The sequence below is a fragment of the Microcaecilia unicolor genome, chromosome 7 (assembly GCF_901765095.1).
Source record: "Microcaecilia unicolor chromosome 7, aMicUni1.1, whole genome shotgun sequence".
In the NCBI taxonomy this organism is placed as follows: domain Eukaryota; kingdom Metazoa; phylum Chordata; class Amphibia; order Gymnophiona; family Siphonopidae; genus Microcaecilia; species Microcaecilia unicolor.
The window spans coordinates 199,395,293-199,417,457 of NC_044037.1; the positions used below are offsets into that span (position 1 = coordinate 199,395,293).

The 22,165-nt window shown below is 42.8% G+C and overlaps 1 protein-coding gene across 2 annotated transcripts in view; it reads left to right on the forward strand.

Moving 5' to 3' along the window:
- Positions 1 to 22,165, forward strand: part of PGAP1 (post-GPI attachment to proteins 1) — a 195,037-nt gene that overhangs the window by 146,779 nt on the left and 26,093 nt on the right. Inside the window, exons 20-23 of one of the 2 annotated variants that reach the window (XM_030209280.1) lie at positions 2,596 to 2,689; positions 6,223 to 6,313; positions 6,934 to 7,131; positions 12,631 to 12,766. In XM_030209280.1, the coding sequence (XP_030065140.1) occupies positions 2,596 to 2,689; positions 6,223 to 6,313; positions 6,934 to 7,131; positions 12,631 to 12,766 (519 nt within the window). The remainder of the gene's footprint in view (positions 1 to 2,595; positions 2,690 to 6,222; positions 6,314 to 6,933; positions 7,132 to 12,630; positions 12,767 to 22,165) is intronic. The other variant, XM_030209281.1, reaches the window with a different exon arrangement.

Consider the following 22,165-nt stretch of genomic DNA (forward strand, 5'->3'; position numbering starts at 1 on the left):
CACCCACTGAAACTGCTCAAGGGACCTGCATACTGCTGTGATGGACCTGAGTATGACATCTGAGGCTGGCACAAAATATTTTTAAAGATGTTTTTTGAGGATGGGAGGAGGGGGTTAGTGACCACTGGGGAGAGTAAGGAGAGGTGATCCCCGATTCTCTCCATTGGTCATCTGGTCAGTTCAGGCACCTTTTTGTGCCTTGGTCGTAAGAAAAACAGGACCCAGGTAAAGTCGTCCAAGTGCTCGTCAGGGACACCTTTTTTTTTTTACATTATGGGTCGAGGATGCCCATGTGTTAGGCACGCCTATGTCCCACCTTCGCTACGCCTCCGACACGCCCCCGTGAACTTTGGTCATCCCCACGACGGAAAGCAGTTGGGGATGGCCAAAATCGGCTTTCGATTATCCCGATTTGGGCGACCCTGTGAGAAGGACGCCCATCTTCCGATTTGTGTCGAAAGATGGGCGTCCTTCTCTTTCGAAAATGAGCTTGAAAGTTGCCCATAAAAACATATGGGTGACTCTAGCGTTTAGTGCACGCTAAAAACGCTAGCACACCTTTTACAAACTTCTTTGAGAGTACCAAAAATGTGGTGTTTATCAGTGTTTGCATGGCTCAGGTACTATTGTTGGGTACCATTTTAGGCATGTTTCACATCCATTGATATTGCCTGTTGAGCATAAGTCAATCCATCTGTATTCAAATTTTATGCATGCACAAATGGTTTTATGTACAGAATAGTGCTAATGTCGCTGAAGCACTGCTGGTGGATATGTTCAGACTACAGCCATGCAGAAAAGTGACCCTCCAGTGGCTGAGATCAGGCCATCCTGTCAAAAAGGTGCAGGTTTGATGAGCATCATGTCAGGCTGGGGAGCTTGGGCCTTGCTGCAGTCTGAAATCACCCCTTCTTTTCACTCATAGTTCCCAGAGCTGCACTTTCAGCTCTCCCCTATATTCACAAACTTCATCCCGATCTGTTCAGTCACTCAGTCCCTCTGCTATTAGTCACCCCATCCCATCCACACACTCGGATTTCGCTTCTGATACCCTCATCCACTCAATCTGCTGCTCATAACCTACATATTTACTCAATCATTAAGCCTGCTCTCCCCTGACTTTCATAGCCCCTCATACACTTAGTCACTTGACCTTCTGGCGTTTATGACCCAGCATCCTCTCACTGATTTACTTTGCTGCCATTTATAACTCCCCATCAACACAGTCTCTAAGCCTCTCCTTGCCACTTTCACTCTTAACCTCTACATTTGTTCACTAAGCTGTCCAACAGTGATTATTTCTCACTTGCTTACTTCCCCCTCCCTACTGCTCCTGATAATCCACTCAATCATCCACTCTCCCTGCCAGTGTTAATCATTTCATCCATGCAGTTTCTCACGTATTTTTAGTGAAATATATCTTTGTGCAGTGCTTAGAGCATTCACTTTAAAAACTTTTTTCAGTTCAAACATGCATTTTCTTACAAATGTTACTGCCATTACAAAACAGTACTTTCCTGCCCTACCCCTCCTAGTAACCAAAACTCATTTTTGCTTAGCCACCAGCACTTTCTCCCTACTAATCTATTTATTCATTATGAAAATGTGACATACCACTTCCTAAAATAAAATAAATTCACACCCTACCACTATTTATTTATTTGCTGCACTTGTATCCCACATTTTCCCACCTATTTGCAGGCTCAGTGTGGCTTACAAAATGTTACAACGACATATACACATTATAGAATAAGAATTTCAGAATATAGATAGGTGCATAAGAATATCATAGCAATCATTTATTTATTTATGTATTGCATTTCTCTGGAACTCCTGGTCTGATTTGGCTTATTTTCACTCAGGGTATCTTTACTGTTTTTTCCCACATAACCATATTTCTTTTGTACTACAGAAGCTGGATCTCCTTCTCTCATGGAAATGTATTGTCATTTGTTTGGTTGGGGGGTGGGGCATTATATCTCTGGAACCCCCAATCCATTTTGGCCTATTTTCAAACTCATGATTTTGTTTTTACCAGTTTTTCCTTCACATGCTATGTTTTTATCCCATTCTGTTAAATTTTCGGAGTTATTTTGCCCCCAGATGGACAGACAGAAAGAAAGAAAGAAAGACAATCAGAATTTTGTTGGGTTGGAAAGAATATAAAATGTTAAAATATCAAAAATGATTGATAAAGTTTTAATATAAGCTATATGAGTTTTGTTCAGAATTAATTTTCCACTTAGTTGTGTTGCTTTTACTTTCATTTATACTTTTCATAATGTTGCTTTTGTGTCAGTAGAACATCTGTTCGGAACTGAGGTGTGACCTACCAAACTTGTCTGGGTTTATTTTCCTTATACAATTAGAATAATATGGAAACTGTAGAAGTTAAACATTGGTTTATCACACTGTACTTATGAAATATTAAATGTGATTTTTAATTCTGGTTTTTTTTAATCTTACATATTTAAGTGTTTTGGGTTTTTTTTTAAATTCGTAAACAGCATTTTATTGTCATGAAAGAATGGGACAAAATACCAGAATTTTTCTATTACTTTTGCCTGCTTACTTTATAGCATCTTTATTTTTCAGGTAATAAGGTTTCATGGTCCGTCCCTGCCTGTGTTCATTGTTTCTAATATCCTTCTTGCCTATGGAGGACAGTTAAAAGCCCTCATTTCAGAAGGTAATACAGTTCTATTTAGAGATATTTTTGCACAAATATGTAGTACCGATATGCTACTAGATATGAATTGTGTTAGAAACCAACATTTCCTTGATTATTTAGGTGCAAACAGGTAGATCAGAGGGAAGCAACAACACAATGGAACATGGAGTAGTAAAAGTGCAGAGAGCCACAGATGGAATCACAAGGCGGAGTCAAAATTCAGTGTGTTTCGGCAAATGCCTGCGTCATGGGTCTATTGTATGAAATCACACCACAATGTGTAATCCCTTAAGAGTCTTCACTCAGTAACAACCATGCTTTATAAAACAAATGATATTAGAAAATTTAAAAAATACCATAGGATTCTTTTCCTAGTGGTACCTTATCTCTCACCTGAGCTCCTTTTCGGATTATATAGCGTTGATATTCAGATCTTTTGGAATTGAAGATCACAAATGGGAGTGAAACGAAGTTAACGCAGTCTGTATTTTGAGATAAGTATTTATGGAATCATTTTACTAAGCTGCAGTAAAAATTGGCCTTAGCATTTTCTTACTGTGTCTTCCTTCCCTCTAAGGCCAATTTTATAATATAGCGGTAAAACCCCCAATTTTCTAATTTTTCCATTAATGGCCTTGTGCTAATGTTACCATTAGCACATGGCCGTTTTTAAAAAAAATTATCACGGGAGCACTTACTGCCACCTATTTCGTAGGCGTTAAGGGCTCACACATTAACTGTGCGCTAACCAGTTAATACATGTTAATGTAGATGCACTAACTAGTTAGCGCAGGAACACCTACTCTCCACCCGTCACGCCCACCTCAAAAAATATTTAGCACGTGGTTAGCCCACACCCATGGCAAAACTAAATCTAGGCACCGCTTACAGAATACGCTTAGGCAGAAATTTATTCCACGTGGCTTTTTTAGGCGCCATATATAGAATGGCCTGTATACATGAAAATACAGTATTTGAAAAATGTACATGATAACATCCCAGAATCACTTTAAAATACCCTAATTATAAATTCTAAAAATCTGCTTCAAATATTAAAACCCACTACCTGAAAAGAAGCATTTTAATAGCTCATTTGAATTCTAATAATTTTATTTATTAATTTGGATTTTGCTCATACTTTTTTCAATGGTATACTAGGTATTTCCTTGTTTATAATGAGGATGAGTGAAAAAAGAGGAAACAAAAGTAGAAAAGGAAAGGAAAATATAAAGTTTTTCTGACTCCTGCAAAAAGTAAAAATTCTTAAGAATATCTAAAATCAGATTTTGTAATAGAATAGATATTTTTTTAGTACACAAGAGTAATGTAATTTAGTAAAACACATGCAAATATATGCAGAGTTGTAGATGTTTCTAACCTTGGCTGCAAAGTCCAGTGTACCTCTGAATATTACAGGAAAGCAGGAGCTGTAGGTTGTAACTGTGAGAATGTTGCACTTTTTGTTTTGTAAACTGATTACATTTAAACAAGCTATAATAATTATTTAACATTTATGTGATTTATTTATTTGGATTTTGGTCACACCTTTTTCAGTAATAGCTCGAGGTGAGTTACATTCAAGTACACTGGGTATTTCTCTGTCCCCGGAGGGCTCACAATCTAAGGCCCTCATGATCAAAAGCCCCGCGCTGTTCCAAACAGCGCCCTAAAAATAGTGCCGGGACAGCGCAGGGCTTTTCTGCATCAATGATCAAAGATAATGCATGCAAATCCAAGCAGCGCTATTATCTTTGATTATCATGTTTTAGTGCAGGAGAATTGCGCCTGAGCATGCACTCAGCACAATCCTCCCGCATTTGTTTGACAGGTCTGGGCTGTCAAAAGCCCAAACCTGTCAAACAGCCTGCCAAGGCCCGAACAACGAGGGCTGGAGTACCGAAAAACGTGTGTCTCCAGCCCCCCCCCCCCCCAAACCCCCAGAAAACCTCGAGGCCGCCGGCCAAACCCTCTCCCACCCACCCACCCAGCGACAGGGGGGCTGGAGGTCCGGTGGACCTCCGGTCCCCCCAATGATCCGATCCCCTCCATGCCCAGGGAGGGCTGGAGATCCGGTGGGTCTCCAGCCCCCCCCCCCCCCCGAACCCCTGGAAATTGTGGTGGCCGCCTCCGACCAAACGCTGTCCCACCCAGCGACGGGGGGGCTGGAGGTTCGGTGGGTCTCCAGCCCCCCAAACCCCCAGAAATCTTTGTGGCCGTCTCCGGCCAAAGGCTATCACACACTGTTATCCATCGACGGGGGGGGCGGGGGGGGCTGGCGTTCTCCATTGAATCCCTGGTGGTCCATGGTGACCCTCCCGGCAGGCACCCCTACCTTTCGTTGGAGGAGGGACGCAGCCTACCTGCCTCCCTCCCCTTCCTGTCGACGCTGCTGCAAAATGGCGGCGCCCTGCCCATTGCATCCTGGGATGCGCTGGGCAGGGCTACAGTCCATACATGGTCTGTAGCCCCGCCCAGCGCATCCCAGGATGCAATGGGCGCGGGGCTGGGCGCCACCATTTTGCAGCGGCGTCGACAGGAAGAGGAAGGAGGCAGGCAGGCTGCATCCCTCCTCCAACGAAAGGTGGGGGGGCCTGCCGGGAGGGTCACCACGGACCACCAGGGATTCAATGGAGAACGTTGGGGTGGGCTTGGAGGTCCGTGGACCTACAGCCCCCACCCCCCAGCCCCCCGTCGATGGATAATAGTGTGTGATAGCCTTTGGCCAGAGGCGGCCACAACGATTTCTGGGGGTTTGGGGGGCTGGAGACCCACCGAACCTCCAGCCCCCCCGTCGCTGGGTGGGAGGGTGGGACAGCATTTGGCCGGAGGCGACCACTACGGGTTCGGGGGGGGGGCTGGAGACCCACCGGATCTCCAGCCCTCCCTGGGCATGGAGGGGGTCGGATCGTCGGGGGGACCAGCGGTCCACCGGACCTCCAGTCCCCTGTTTGCGTTTGCTTTGGGGGGGGGGGGGGGGGGAACGGGAGCCTGCCAGCATGCAACTGCATGCTGGACAGGGCTCACCATTCCTCCCCAATGATCCGCAAAGTCTAACGCCAGCTCAGAGCTGGCGTTGATTTTGCCGCAGCCAGCGACCCAATCTTTGGCACACTGGCCGCTGATCATTGGGGATGAATGTGTTAAGTGCTGATTAGCATGCATTTGCAAGCTAATTGCGCTAGAAGCCCTGTTTAGCATGCATTTGCATGCTACTTGCACTAAGAGCCCTCGAGTGCATTGTTTCATGCGCTCAAGGGCTCTGATCATGGGTCGGCAGCAGACTCTGGCGCTAGTATGGCGTTAACAGCCTCTAGCGCCGGAGTTTGCTTTTGATCATGAGGGCCTAATTTTGTACCTGAGGCAATGGAGGATTAAGTGACTTGCCCAAGATCACAAGGAGCAGCAGTGGGATTTGAACCAGCCACCTCTGGATGTCAAGAGTGGTGCTCTAACCACTAGGCTACTCCTCCCTTCACATGTTAGTTTTTCTTTGACAAATAATTTAATACATTTTAATAAAAGCAAAATGATTCTGTTCTGTTCCGTTCCAGGTCACTGCATTAAATATGATTTGGCTCTAGAAAGGACAGCTAGACCCTACAAAATTGAGCCAATAATTAATATTTGTAAATTTCTGTTGGGGTAAGTCATTTTGTGGTATTTCTTTGAGCTTTGGCAAATGTTCTTTCTGGTTGTTTAATTCATTATCAATGGGGCCCTTTAACAAAGCGTCGGTAAGCCCAACGTGGGCTTACCGAACGCTAAATCGGAACTACCTCTGGCCCAATGCGGCCACCAGCGATAGTTCCAGCTTGTGTGTGTGCATTTCCTGTATGCTGGAAAAAAATTATGTTTGCTAACGCAGTGGTAATTGATCATCACCGCGTGCTTCCTGGTTACTGCCAGGTTACCCTAGGAGCCCTTACCACCACCTCAATAAATGATGGTAAGTGCTTCCTACTGCATGGTCACACAGTAAGAGCTATCTTGCCGCATGGCCATTTTTGGGGGGGTATCTTTTTACTCGCGGCGGTAAAAAGGACCCTGGCGCAAGGGAAAAACAGTCCCTGCCGCTACCACAGGGCCACTTTTCCCGCAGCTTTGAAACGACCCCAATGTGATTTTGTAAAGGAGTATGTTATGTTTAATAATTTTTATTGATGAATGCAGAGATAAAACAATTCCATGTTAATTGTAAAGGAGTATGTTAATTACAGAAGATAACTGAATTGGCAGATTGAGAGCTTTTTTTCCCCTCATAGGTTTAACTGGTTTAGAAGTTTTTGGAATGTATTACTGCTTCCTGAACTTGATACCATTATACAGACTTCTCAGGGTGTGTGGTTTCCTTTGGCATCCTTGTTTCTCCTCGTATGTGGGACCGGAATTGCCTACTGGTTTGGTATCCTTTTCTCTGCCTTGTTAAGGCTTTTCTCCTCCCTGTGGATAGCTTTGAAAAGGTAAAACAAAATCATATATGACAGTACATTAGTACAGCCAACCTTTCTGTTTTGTGTGTTGTCAGTTATCTAGAAAACGCATTATTGTTAGGTAACACTTTCTTGTTTTAGATTTTGAATGCATCACTGCCTTCATTTTTAAACATATTAGATTCTTGGGATGCTTACTGAAGCTGTTATTGGTGTAAGCAGATATGTTGCTGGTTCTGTATTCTCTCCCCTCCTTCTCGTCACACACCCATCTCAGTCTCTACTCTCCTTTTACAAATTGCTTCTGGGACACAGTCCTGATTTCTTTCAGCTTTACTCAATTATCAGGGGCAGATTGACCTATACCAGCAACCGGGCAGTGCCTGAATGCCCAGATACTCTCTTTCCCCACCCACGCAAACTACAGCTCCCCCAGTCCCACCCTGGTAGTATAGTGGCCTCTTTGGGGGCAGGAAAGATTCCCCACTCTTTTCCTGCCCGCTGCTGCTACTCTCCCTGGTGCCACTGCATTTTCAAAATGGCTGCCGAGACTGAGAGCTGTGAGACTACTGCAGGAAGTCTTGGCAGCCATTTTGAAAACACGTTGGCATCGGGCAGAGAAGCGGCACTGGGCTCCTGAGTGGGGATCTTTCCTGCCCCCAAAGAGGCCACTATATCACCAGGGTCCTTCAAGGTAGGACCAGGGAGGGTGCACTAGGGAGAGAGTGGCAATGGTGTGCAGATAGGGGGTGCAGGCAGTGCCAGGGATGGCCCAATGACCCTTACTGCCCAGGGGCCCAGATTACTGTCAGTTCGCCGCTGCAATTTCTTGGCCTGCCCCTGTTCACACACCTCCAAGATGTGTGATGATTGGGATGTAGAAAAGGCCGATCAGAAACAGCTTTATATGAGAATACTCTGTGAAACATTTCTAGACACCTAACATTATGCCTGATGATAATCACTTTAAGTCCACCTACCTTTGCTGTCAACTCAAAGCCACCTATTAGTTTTGTCATCCTGTTTCCTGTCTCTCTTGACTAGATTGTAGACTTTGAGGATTAGGGACTGAACATTATGAGGGTAATTTTATAAGGGTCGTGTACTTTAAGTAGTAAAGTAGATGCCCACTTTGGTAGTATTTTATTCATTTGCATGTGGCATATAAATAACCTCTTATACCAATCATCTGATGAACATGCTTAGGATGAAGTTTAGCAGAAAGTACAAGTTTATGCAAATTCTAAAATACTTCAATTACACTTGTACTTGAAAAATATTCGTGCAGACATTTATGCCAGCCGTAGAGTTGGTGTAAATGTTCATGTCTGCAGTGTAGGCGGGTGTTATGCCACTTATACTATTATTTTATAAAGACAAGTAGGTATATTCGTATTTATAAAATAAGCTTAACATAGGTGCCTTAAAAGGTTCTTTAACTAGGCAATAGTTATGAGGGCAATTCTATAAAGAGGTACCTATTTTTAGGTGCCAGGAAGACATCCATTTAGCGCCTATTCTATAAAGAAAAAAAACTAGCAGCCTACTTTTCTTTATAAAATACTAGCATATCTGGATTATATATGCGTGTATATTTTCAAGTATGAGCTCTTAGAGCAACCATAGAGCTGATGTAAATGTTCACTTCTAAATTTGGGATATGCACATATAAATTATAGTATTCTATAACCACCTACAGTTCGTAAGTCTGCACCCCGCCCATGTGAAAACCCACCTGCAAAGTACTCACCATCGGTTGCATAGTTACAGAACAGTGATTAGCCAGACTGTCATTTATGCATGTACTAGCCTTTGAGCCCGTAAAAACGGGCTATTAGAGGAAGGGGGGGTTGAAGGGCCCGCCCCCGCCACCGAGTTTGCCGTTGCCTCCCCCTCCCCCCCCCCCCCCCCCGAGCCGTCACCACCCACCTTCCACCCGGCCAGGCCCTCGCTCCGCTATTGAAACAGCGAGGGTCCGGGAACGCAGCACTGAGCTCTGCTGAGCTGCCGACGTCGGCCTTCCTTCTTCTTCTCTGCCTGTCCCGCCCTCGTGTGACGTAACGTCGTTGAGGGCAGGACAGAGGCAGAGAAGAAGAAGGAAGGCCGACGTCGGCAGCTAGTGCTGCATTCCCGGACCCTCGCTGTTTCAATAGCGGAGCGAGGGCCCGACCGGGTAGAAGGTGGGTGGCAGCGGCGACTCGGGTGGGGGGAGTGTTAGACGGCGGTGTCCCTCCCTCAGAAATGCGCAGTACAGACCCTCTGTGTTCCGCCCCCCGTCATCACGTATTGACGCGGGGGGCGGGGCAGAGAAGGTCTCTACTGCGCATTTGCGAGTGAGTACGGTCACTCGCCGTTTATATGTTTGATGGGTTCATATATGTGCATAAATTATTAGGCTACCTGCATTTACTCATGCATTTGCCACCTACATCTATTCGGCTCCTTAAAGAATTACCCCCTACACGTCTCTGTTTAGCGCTGCATACATCTGATATGCACTAAACAAATAATGATGGTGAAAATATATGTATATCAAACAAAAAAAGAGGGAATCAAAGTACAACAGAATAGACCAACAGGTGAAAAAGCACAAAGGGTCTTCAAGAATAGATTAGCATCGAGATGTGGCTTTATTAAAAGAACCAACCGCCAACCTTCCTGCATCAGGGGTCTTGGCAGTACATAATTGTCATCTGTTATGATCCAATGGGTCAATAGAAAAAAAAATCAATCTTTCAGAATTATAATTGTGTAAAAACATTCACATCTAATGTTAAGCTAAGGCAGCTCACGGCATCTTGTGTCGTCAAAAGAACAAATGTTTTAATCAGAAGTCAAAACCGTGTCAGGTCTTTTAATAAACGAGTAATTAATGGGAGTTCTTTAAATTCAGTTCCTTTATATGTCAAATATATATAGATCAGAAACCATGTTAAATTCAATAAAATAAACAAAAGATTTATCAATATAAATATATGTGATTTGTGCTCAGTTTTTTTGGTGTATATACAAAGACTCTGGAACTGAGATGTAATTACACCTTCAAAGACATATGTTGTTTCTATGGCTAACCCATGAGTCCACTGAAGTTGGTCTCATCAATCCCACAAAATACAAACAAACAACAACAACAACAAAAAACACTGTGGGAATGACCAAAAGGATAAAGCTGGGTGAACCAATGTATAAAGCCATCCATACATTTCCAGTGGCTAATCATGGTAGGTCCTCAACTGTTTTGCATGTACTCTGCTATTTTTTAAGATGTAGCATGATTTCTATCCAGATGTAATGTTAAAACCATTTTTCAAAATATTTCTTGAGCTCAAATTTACACCTTTTCCTCCAACAGCTATTCTGTCTTGGATGCATAACTGCAAGTTGTTTCATGAAATAGCTGGCATAATTTTTTTTACTATACTAGAAAGCATTTTTATAGGTAAAATACATATAAAAATTTCATATTAAGGACATGTGATGCATACCCTACATGAATTATAAAACAGGAGAGCAAAAGCCAAGTACATTCAGTACTTGAAGTAAACTGAAAATGTTTGACCTGGAGAGCTTTATTGCATTCCTAAATATTCCAGAAGAAAAACAACACAGACAATGTATTGTTATAGCAAAAGCAATTTCTAATTCAGCCTTTACTGCTTGTTTGCTGTACTTGAAGTTATAGTGAGTCTAGAAGACGTTGTGGTAGCATGAGGAATTGTTAAAATTGTTTTTCAATTGTCCAGGATGAAGTATTCCCAGACCTGGTCCTTGAGAGGCACAAACCAGTCTGGTTTTGGTTGGAGGAGTGGCCTAGTGGTTAGGGTGGTGGACTTTGGTCCTGGGGAACTGAAGAACTGAGTTCAATCCCCACTTCAGGCACAGGCAGCTCCTTGTGACTCTGGGCAAGTCACTTTAACCCTCCATTGCCCCAGGTACAAATAAGTACCTGTATACAATATGTAAGCTGCATTGAGCCTGCCTTGAGTGGGAAAGTGCGGGGTACAAATGTAACAAAAAATAAAAAAATTTACAATGACTATCAGCTATACTAGTTTTATATTTAGTATGAGGACATGGCTAAATTTTTCATAGGATGGTTATGCAGCCAGTTTGAGGCCATTAAAGGAGACTGAGTCAAATAGTTATTTGGAAAGTCTAGCTGATAAAAACAGTTGTTCAGAGCTGAAATAGAAGATGTGAAAGAGGCACAGTCAGGTAAAAGGGTGTACATATCAGGAAGCATTTTGGCTTGCCTTTTTCCAAGTTAGGAATGCATTAGCTGCTGCTTTTCTCTATGCATGAACCTCATTACACTTTGCACACCTACAAGTTTGCATTGGTGAAATCAGTCTCCTATCAATAATAATAATAATAATGGAATCCATATAAAGAATGCCCAGGCCATTATGTTAGTATCATCCAAGAGGAAGGTGCCAAAAACACCTAGCAAAACCTTTCTCAGCACCACCTCATTTGTGGCCTTTTCTCAAATGCTTATTTGGCCCAGCAACATAGGAATTAATAGGGAGAAGCTCCACTCTCACACAGGCAGTCCCCCCCCCCCCCCCCCCAAGTTTCTTAACAAGTTAGGTTGCGTTGGAAGCAAAAACACAGAATAATAACTTTTTTAGGTATATTAGAAGCAAGAAGCTGGCAGAATAATCAGTTGGACTGCTACATGACCAAGGGATAAAAGGGGCAATCAGGCAATTGCCTATGTTGCAATGGACCAAAGTGCTGGAAGAGTGAGATGTTCAGACTTTGGAAGAGAGCAGTTAACATATTCTATAGCACTGACCCCTTAAAAGGCAAGATTTACTGAAAAATGCTCCACATTATTGCAGATCCCATTTAATGCAACAGGATCTATTAACAGCATTAGTACACTAATGTATTAGCTCAATTTAGTAAGTGTAGCCCAGAGAATGCATTACGTTCAATCCAGAGGAATATCAGAGAATCATGAGTCTATGCTAACTTACGTTTGGTAAATTTTTAAAATCTTTTTTAAGCAAATCCAAAGCTTCTCAAATTCTTTCCACTCAGAAATTTAACATCTAACTACATTTCCTGTGTCCTTGTGATTTTTCTTGTGCATTTCTGATACCAGTTGCAGCAACTACATGCTTACTTTCTGAGGCTTTTAAGTATAGCTGGAAACTTTTGGGTTTTGTTTACACCAACATTATTGGAGGTTAGGATAGCTTTACCTGGCATTTTCTTGTGTACATGATAAATAAAAGATTTTACAATTGGTCATGCAAAAGAAGTGGGTTTAATTTTCCATGCCATATTTTTGCTCCCTGTACTGGCCAAGCATGGATATATTGCAGAAGCATTGCGCTGTGCCCCCACATGGAGGGACCATAAGCCATTGCTTAACAGACACCTATATAATTTGTGGGGATGAGAAATGGCCTTGGGTCCATGCTTTGAGAGCCACAGGTCTAGATGCAACCTTCTAAAATTAAACATTTTTATATATTTTACTTGCATTTTGGTGAGATAAACAATTTCTTATTGTTTCAGATCCTGTGTCCTTCCTGAAGACAATAAAATACTTACACTAAGAAGATTATGTCTGTGCGTGCTCTTGGTCATACTTAGTATGATGACTTGTGGGGCATTTGCTCTCTTACTTGTCTACCTTCACTATCTTTTTAAGGTATTGTGCTAAGTGTTTTTTGTTTTTTAATATTTTGCGTATTTGTACGACCTTATACAGATGTTAGAGGGAGAAAAGTGGTTGCTCCTTGACAAGGAACAAGAACATTCAACCTTTATTTTGATTGAACAAAAGAATTGTTTTGCTTTACAAAATCCTTCAGGTCAATAAACACACTCAGCAGCATTTTAAAAACATCTGTATAGTCAGCACCACTATACAGATAGGTGGCGGCACTCAATATACATATAGTACAGACTCCACTGGTGGTTTTGTTTATGACTTGTTTGCAGGAGGCCAAAAGTAAACTGCTCAGCTATATGGATAGTGTGCTGAATATTACCACTGTTTGTATAGCTAGATGTTACCACCCAATCCGCAACCTAACTCTGCCCTGGCACTGTATGGATAGTGTCAGAGTGGTTAGAGGGATTTTTGTATCAGAGTCCTTATTTTGCTGTTAAATACGAAAGTGCCAAACCCCTAAGAGAAAAGCTACACTGGCTCCCACTTAAAGAACGTATTGCGTTCAAAATCTGTACCCTGGTTCATAAAATTATTCACGGCGAGGCCCCGGTATAAGTGACAAACCTTGTAGACTTACCAACCAGAAACGCAAAAAGATCAGCACGCATGTTCCTGAATCTTCACTACCCTAGCTGCAAAGGACTAAAATATAAATCAACATATGCATCCAGCTTCTCCTACATAAGCGCGCAACTATGGAATACCCTGTCGACTGCCATCAAAACAATACACGACCTAACAAACTTCTGAAAGTTATTAAAAACCAACTTGTTCGAAAAGGCATACCACAATGATCCATCCTAAATACCAGACAACGAAACCCATACCAGAACGGGACAAAACCGAACTCTCGACACTGGATTGCTTAACTGTACTTTGGCACTAATGAGCTTTATCTTTATACCACTCTACTTCTCATTCCAGAAACGAACTCTCTACACTTGATTGCTTAACTTTCCCTGTCACTCATGAACTCTATAGCAATACCACTCTATTTCTCATGCCAGAAATGAACTCGCTACACTTGTTTGCTTTACTCTGTCACTTAAGAACCATTTTGTATTTCTCAATCCGGAAATGGCAATCGCCATTACGGCATTATGTAAGCCACATTGAGCCTGCAAATAGGTGGGAAAATGTGGAATACAAATGCAACAAATAAATAAATATCCATGGATAGTGGTCACCAAACGTTTCTCCATTTGAATATCAGGCCCATTATGTTTAGCTGATGCATTGATTGGTAGTATTAGTATGCTCTGCTGTGCAGAAAAGGTCTCTGTTTATTAACTAACAGTTATAGCATAGGCTACTATAAAGTTAGACATCTGTGGGCAGCTCCTTAAAGTTACTGGAGTTGGCAATAGATACTCGGATTGTCTCCAGAAATCTGCAACTTCTTAGACAAATTGTAAGCTCTTTGAGCAGGGACTGTCTTTCTTCTATGTTTATGCAGCGCTGCGTATGCTTTGTAGCGCTATAGAAATGCTAAATAGTAGTAGTAGTAGTAATCTTAACTATATGATGAAAATACTCATAATGCTACATAGCTGGTATATCTACATATAAAAAAGGAATTGATGCTTTAACAGAGTCATGCAGTATTTTTTGATTTCTGTAATACATAAACAAGTTAATGTACTTCGGGGCCATTTTATTAAAGGGCTTTAAGTAGTTTATTTGCAGTTAACACACAGAAATAGGCTACCGAGTGACCGCATTATGGGATGTTGCAGTAGTTTGCTCGTTTCCGCTCACTAAACTATCTGCTACTAATGAATCACCTTTACCCAGGAGGACAAATATTTAAAAACGTAAGGGGGAAAAGGGTCTGCATTCCATGTTTCAGTTATGAAGACCAAACCAGGACCTGTATCTCCAATCAGGTCCCTTATTATCTGAGCTTTATTACATACAGAGCAACCATTTAAAATAAAGGCATTCAATGACAGTACAATCTTCTACCTCTGATATCTAAGAATTGGTAGGATTGAAATTAATAGATTCCCTTAAATTATTTTAATTAAAAGAACGTTTAACAAGAGTAATTTTTTTACTGTTTCAAAAAGTACAAAGACTAGGGGACACTCAATAATATTACATGGAGATACTACTACTACTACTACTACTACTACTTAACATTTCTAGAGCGCTACTAGGGTTACGCAGCGCTGTACAATTTAACAAAGAGAGACAGTCCCTGCTCAAAGAGCTTACAATCTAATAGACAAGTGAACGGTCGGTCCGATAGGGGCAGTCAAATTGGGGCAGTCTGGATTCACTGAACGGTAAGGGTTAGGTGCCGAACGCAGCATTGAAGAGGTGGGCTTTAAGCAAAGACTTGAAGACGGGCAGGGAGGGGGCTTGGCGTAAGGGTTCAGGAAGGTTGTTCCAAGCATAGGGTGAGGCGAGGCAGAATGAGCGGAGCCTGGAGTTGGCGGTGGTGGAGAAGGGCACTGAGAGGAGGGATTTATCCTGTGAACGGAGGTTACGGGCGGGAACGTAAGGGGAGATGAGGGTAGAGAGGTAGTGAGGGGCAGCAGACTGAGTGCATTTGTAGGTAAGAAGGAGAAGCTTGAATTGAATGCGGTATCCGATCGGAAGCCAGTGAAGTGACCTGAGGAGAGGGGTGATATGAGTATATCGGTTCTGGCGGAATATGAGACGTGCAGCAGAGTTCTGAACAGACTGAAGGGGGGATAGATGGCTAAGTGGGAGGCCGGTGAGGAGTAAGTTGCAGTAGTCCAGGCGAGAGGTAATGAGAGCGTGGACGAGAGTTCGGGTGGTGTGTTCAGAGAGGAAAGGGCGAATTTTGCTGATGTTAAAGAGGAAGAAGCGACAGGTCTTGGCTATCTGCTGGATATGCGCAGAGAAGGAGAGAGAGGAGTCAAAGATGACTCCGAGGTTGCGGATACCTTTAAGGAGGAAATATTTTCTCACTCAATGAATAGTTACACTCTGGAACACTCATTGCCAGAGGATGTGGTAACAGTAGTTAGCATATCTGAGTTTTAAAAAGATTTGGACAAGTTCCTGGAGGAAAAGTCCATAGTCTGCTATAGGGAGGCCACTGCGTGCCCTGTGATTGGTAGCATGGAATGCTGCTGCTATTTGGGTTTCTTTAGAAAGATAAAGAGGAGTGTCCAAACCAAGCAAAAGTGGTGAAAATCATATAGAATTATCCAAACAAAGCTACCCAACAAAACTTTCTGGAATAAATACAGCTTGGAGGCATCATAGAGCAACTGGGTCGGCTATGTGATCTCCTATAGCACAAAGCTATTCCAGATCTGCAGCACTTTATACATACTAATCATCTGCCTCCTACGCTGAAATAGATCTTCTATTTTTTTATTTTTATAATAAGCAAGTTTTCACACTCATTTAAAATCAAAAATCAGCAAACCCAGTACTTAACTGACACTGAACTGGCATAGCGCTGAAGATAAGCAGAGCCCTGCCTTGGGCTGAGCCTGGCTTCTGTAATAAGCACCTTAATGAAAAATTCCCCTTACTTTGTCTATTTTCTATAGCCCTTTACCAGCCTACTATTTGTGTGATCAAATCTCAGCAAGACCAGTTAGCTCTTTTTCAGGATCTCTCCCATTTCTTAGATTCCTTTCTTCTTGTCTCTTTATTCCCACTTCTTTTCAGTGATATTAATACTAGCCATGTGAAGGTGGTTGCCAGATCTCCCCCCCCCCCCCCCCCCCCCCCCAGCAATCTAAGGAATTTACATGGGGAAACTGCTGTCAATGAACAGGGAATAAAATACATGCTTCTTTTTGTTTGAATCCCTGATTTTTCGTTTACTTTTACACTAGGAAGCAAACTTTACAAATAACATGTTTGCATTACAATTTTGTCCATTAGTTTATATAAATCTGAATTTAAGTGTGTTACATTTTTTTTTTACATTTGCTTTCAAAATTAACTGCTGTAGCTACCCTGTTTTGGATTTTTACTGATACATAGCTATTTCTAATTTCATTTTAAGATCTAAATCCCCCCTCCCTTTTTACAAAGCCTTGCTAGTGGCTGCTGGTGTGGTGAATGGGCTTTGTTGGCATTACCGCATGGCTTTGTACAGGGGGGAGGGAGTAAATTTCTATATATTAGGTTGCTTTTCTGTAGCTTGGTTTTCTATTGAATTAATGTACTCTTAAGGTACACACTATTGATTTTATTTGATTAGCTCGTAAGCCAGTTGATGACTTGTACAACAGAGAATCAGTCCTATCTTCTCAGCTGCTTTTCTAAGCAGAAATGAATTTTCATATTTCCCTTTGTTTTCAGCTGTAAGCACTGAATACCTGCCCAGAAAATGCTAGTGTAAAACTATTCCACTTAGATGTAAAAACAGCACCAATTAATACCAACATTAGATACACCTGCTTGTTCTCTGATTTAGGTCTGATCTCTAATAATACATGAAATCCTTTTTGGCATGATTTTCTTTGTTTCTTTTTGTTTGGAGTGTATGAGAACTTCACACAGCCTGTTGTCCTAAGGCTTTTAAATCATTTACAACTGTTATACTGCTAATAGGTTGATAAGTTGGTGCTGTAAACGCAATTATCCCAACCATTTGGCACCATTAAAACACATTAGACAGATTAGAGATTTACATTAAAAACTGTGGACTTCTAATGTGGGGACTACTTTTTCAAAGTCACTTCAGTCAGTGTTTGCCGTATTGCCACCATTACAGTTAGAAATTGTTGGCTCTTTTCTCTGTCCTATCTGGTTCAGTAGTAATTCAAAACAGCTCCGTCTTTTATCAGAATTTTGTTTCTATCTAAAATTAATGCAGAAAGATACCTTGTCAGATGACAACTGTATCCTTATTTCTTCCTCCTCCACAAACATTCTTTCCCTATCATGTTGAGTATGATGAAATGCAATAACAGTTATTTATTGGGATTTATTAACCATCTTTTTTTTTGTTACATTTGTACCCCGCGCTTTCCCACTCATGGCAGGCTCAGTGCGGCTTACATGTTGTATACAGGTACTTATTTGTACCTGGGGCAATGGAGGGTTAAGTGATTTGCCCAGTCACAAGGAACTGCCTGTGCCTGAAGTGGGAATCGAACTCAGTTCCCCAGGACCAAAGTCCACCACCCTAACCACTAGGCCACTCCTCCACTCCTTTATAAAGAGATTCACCAAAGGCAGTGTATAACAGGTACAGCATGACATAAATTTTGTTGCCCACATAACAATAGTAAAATTACCAAATATAAGCATAAATACAATCAGTGAGGTAAACTTGGAGATGACACATTCAATCCTAGTAATAGGACTAGGATACAGTATCAGAAATATAAACATTTAACTGCACTGTAGAAGAACCCTATAACAGAAATAAGATAAATGTCAGTAGAATACAAATGATACCATAAGCAGCATGGAAGAACATTCATATAACATAGATAAGATTCTCACAATGTCAGCAAAATACAAATGAAGAATCATAATATGCACAAATTTGAACATTTAGATAACATTGATATGATGCTAACGTTGTTCATACAATAAAATGAAACACCTTAATAGGTAGTCAGGGGGGCAAGTGCCATTGAGAAAAAGACAAAACAAGATGGGTTGTTCAAAAGTCATTAAGATAAATAGATCGGTGGCCAAACTGAAAGCAAATTATATTGTTGGATGAATAAGATATCAGAAACTGGCCTAAGTCACAGGGTGTGCAGCTAGCTAGTCCAAGTGTGGAGAGAGTGGCTAGTCAGTTACCACATCTGTTAAAGGCTTGGGAGAAGAGCCAGGCTTTCACCTGTTTCCTGAAGTAGAGGTAGTCTTGAGTTTCACATAGTCTCTCTGGGAGCTTCGTTATTTTACAGTAAATGAGAAGATAATTCTTTATATATATATATATATACTACTACTACTTAACATTTCTAAAGCGCTACTAGGGTTACGCAGCGCTGTACAATTTAACATAGAGGGACAGTCCCTGCTCAAAGAGCTTACAATCTAAATGACAAGTGAACAGTCAGTCCGATAGGGGCAGTCAAATTGGGGCAGTCTGGATTACCTGAACGGTAAGAGTTAGGTGCCGAAAGCAGCATTGAAGAGGTGGGCTTTAAGCAAAGACTTGAAGATGGGCAGGGAGGGGGCTTGGCGAAGGAAGGGGCTCAGGAAGGTTGTTCCAAGCATAGGGTGAGGCGAGGCAGAATGAGCGGAGCCTGGAGTTGGCGGTGGTGGAGAAGGGTACTGAGAGGAGGGATTTGTCCTGTGAACGGAGGTTTCGGGCAGGAACGTAAGGGGAGATGAGGGTAGAGAGGTAGTGAGGGGCAGCAGACTGAGTGCATTTGTAGGTAAGAAGGAGAAGCTTGAATTGAATGCGGTATCTGATTGGAAGCCAGTGAAGTGACCTGAGGAGAGGGGTGATATGAGTATATCGGTTCTGGCGGAATATAAGACGTGCAGCAGAGTTCTGAACAGATTGAAGGGGGGATAGATGGCTAAGTGGGAGGCCGGTGAGAAGTAAGTTGCAGTAGTCAAGGCGAGAGGTAATGAGAGCGTGGACGAGAGTTTGGGTGGTGTGTTCAGAGAGGAAAAGGCGAATTTTGCTGATGTTAAAGAGGAAGAAGCGACAAGTCTTGGCTATCTGCTGGATATGCGCAGAGAAGGAGAGGGAGGAGTCAAAGATGACTCCGAGGTTGTGGGCAGATGAGACGGGGAGGATGAGGGTGTTATTAACTGAGATAGAAAGTGGAAGAAGAGGAGACGTGGGTTTTGGTGGAAAGACGATGAGCTCGGTCTTGGACATGTTCAGTTTCAGGTGGCGGTTGGACATCCAGGCAGCAATGTCGGATAAGCAGGCTGATACCTTTACCTGGGTCTCCGCGGTGATGTCTGGTGTGGAGAGATACAGCTGGGTGTCATCAGCATAGAGATGATACTGGAAACCATGAGATGAGATCAGGGAGCCCAGGGAAGAGGTGTAGATTCAGAAGAGAAGGGGTCCAAGGACAGATCCCTGGGGAACACCGACAGATAGCGGGATGGGGGTGGAGGAAGATCCATGAGAGTGAACTCTGAAGGTGCGGTGGGAGAGATAGGAGGAGAACCAGGAGAGGACAGAGCCCTGGAACCCAAATGAGGACAGTGTGGCAAGAAGTAAATCATGATTGACAGTGTCAAAAGCGGCGGATAGATCGAGGAGGATGAGGATAGAGTAGTGGCCTCTGGATTTGGCAAGGAACAGGTCATTACAGACTTTAGAGAGTGCTGTTTCTGTCGAGTGTAGAGGGCGAAAACCGGATTGAAGTGGATCGAGGATGGCATGAGAGGAGAGAAAATCAAAGCAGCGGCTGTGAACGGCACGCTCAAGTATTTTGGAGAGGAAGGGTAGGAGGGAGATGGGGCGGTAGTTGGAGGAACAGGTAGGGTCAAGTGATGGTTTTTTGAGGAGAGGTGTGACTACGGCGTGCTTGAAGGTGTCAGGGACAGTTGCAGTGGAGAGAGAGAGGTTGAGGATATGACAGATGGGAGGGGGTGACAGTATGAGAGATGATGTTAAGTAAGTTGGTGGGGATGGGGTCAGAAGAGCAGGTGGTGCATTTCGAGGAGGAAAGAAGGCAAGCGGTTTCCTCCTCGGTGATGTCAGGAAAGGAGGAGAAAGAGGACTGGGTTGGTTGGTTGAGGGAGAGGGTTGAAGGGTGAAGAGGAGGAGATGGCTTGGTAGTGAACTCAAGGTTGATCTTTTGCACCTTGTCGCGGAAGTAATCGGCGAGTGATTGAGGAGAGAGCGAGGGGGGGGAGCAGAGGGCACTTTGAGGAGGGAGTTAAGGGTGGCAAAGAGACGACGGGGGTTGGAGCTGAGAGAATTGGTCAATTGGGTGTAATAGTCCTGTTTGGCAAGGAATAGGGAGGAGTGGAAGGAGGATAGCATGAATTTGTAGTGAAGGAAGTCTGAATGGGTGCGAGATTTCCTCCAGAGGCGTTCAGCAGATCGGGCGCAGGAGCGAAGGTAACGGATGCAAGGGGTCAGCCAAGGCTGGGGATTAGTCCGCTTTGTGGGACGGGAGGTGGATGGTGCGAGGGTGTCCAGAGCAGAGGAGAGAGTGGCATTTTAAGCGGAGACAGACTCGGAGGACATGATGGGAGGGGAGGAGATTAGAAATACAAGAGGATAGGGTGGGAGGGTCAATAGCCTGGAGATTCCTGGAGGTAGTGGTTAAAGTTGGACGGGGCTGAGGGGGGGGTGAAGAAGTGTGAAGGTGATCAGGTGATGATCGGAGAGATGAAGAGCTGAAGTGCGGAAATTGGAGGGAGAGCCGGGAGAGGAGAGGATGAGGTCAAGACAATGGCCGTCTCGGTGAGTAGGGGTGGTGGAGCATAACTGGAGGTTGAAGGAGGATGTTAGAGTGAGGAACTGAGAAGCGTGAGGGTCGGATTGGTCATCAACGTGTATGTTAAAGTCTCCGAGAATGAGGGACGGAGATGAGGGTTCAAGAAAAACGGAAAGCCAGGCATCGAAGTCGGTGAGGAAGGAAGAGAGGGATTTATTAGGGGGGCGGTAAATGACTGCCACTCTGAGTGGCAATGGGTAGAATAGCCGGATGGAGTGTTTGTGTGTATATATATATATATACACTGAATACATAAATAAACAAACAGATGTTTCTAAGGAAAGGGCTATTTTATGTAGAAAGTAAGCTTGTGACAAGTGTACATCACTTGGCCAAGGTGGTTATAGAACAGCTGGTATGGGGTATAATATTCAGGCCAAGAATTAATCTGATGGAAAGTGTCCTCCTGAGAATGTGTGTTTGGAAGAAAGTGTATGAATGTGCGTGTGTGTGTCTGTGTCTGCATGTTAAATTTAAAATTATATGTTTAATCTTTAAATCAATTCTGTTGGCTAGTTGTATTGATAAGAATTTGCTAATGTAGAGCTTTTTGTGTTGTATCCTGAATTTGTTCCTATTAAAATGATTTCATAAATAAATCTTTAAATCAATTTATGGATTGAATTCAGAGGGCTTTGGAGAATTACTAGTGATATCTCCTTCTGGGCGTAGTCTTTGCTTCTATTGTACTTTACAAATAGGCTATCCTACTTTAAAAATGTACGCCTAAAGTCTGTCTACAAACATTCCTTTCCGTTTCAAGGAGCAAAGCTGTGGAATATGTTGCCCTTGGAAATGAAATATTTACCATCAAATTTTACTTTTAGAAAGGTTTTGAAAAAATATTTATGCGAGGTGTGATATGGATGATGAATCACTGATTATATGCTTAGTAACTGCATATCTAACTGCTGTTAATTCCTTGTTGGAGAAATGACGGTATCCAAAACACGCATAGAATAGAATATAGTATCTGTGTGTATCTCTTCCTGAG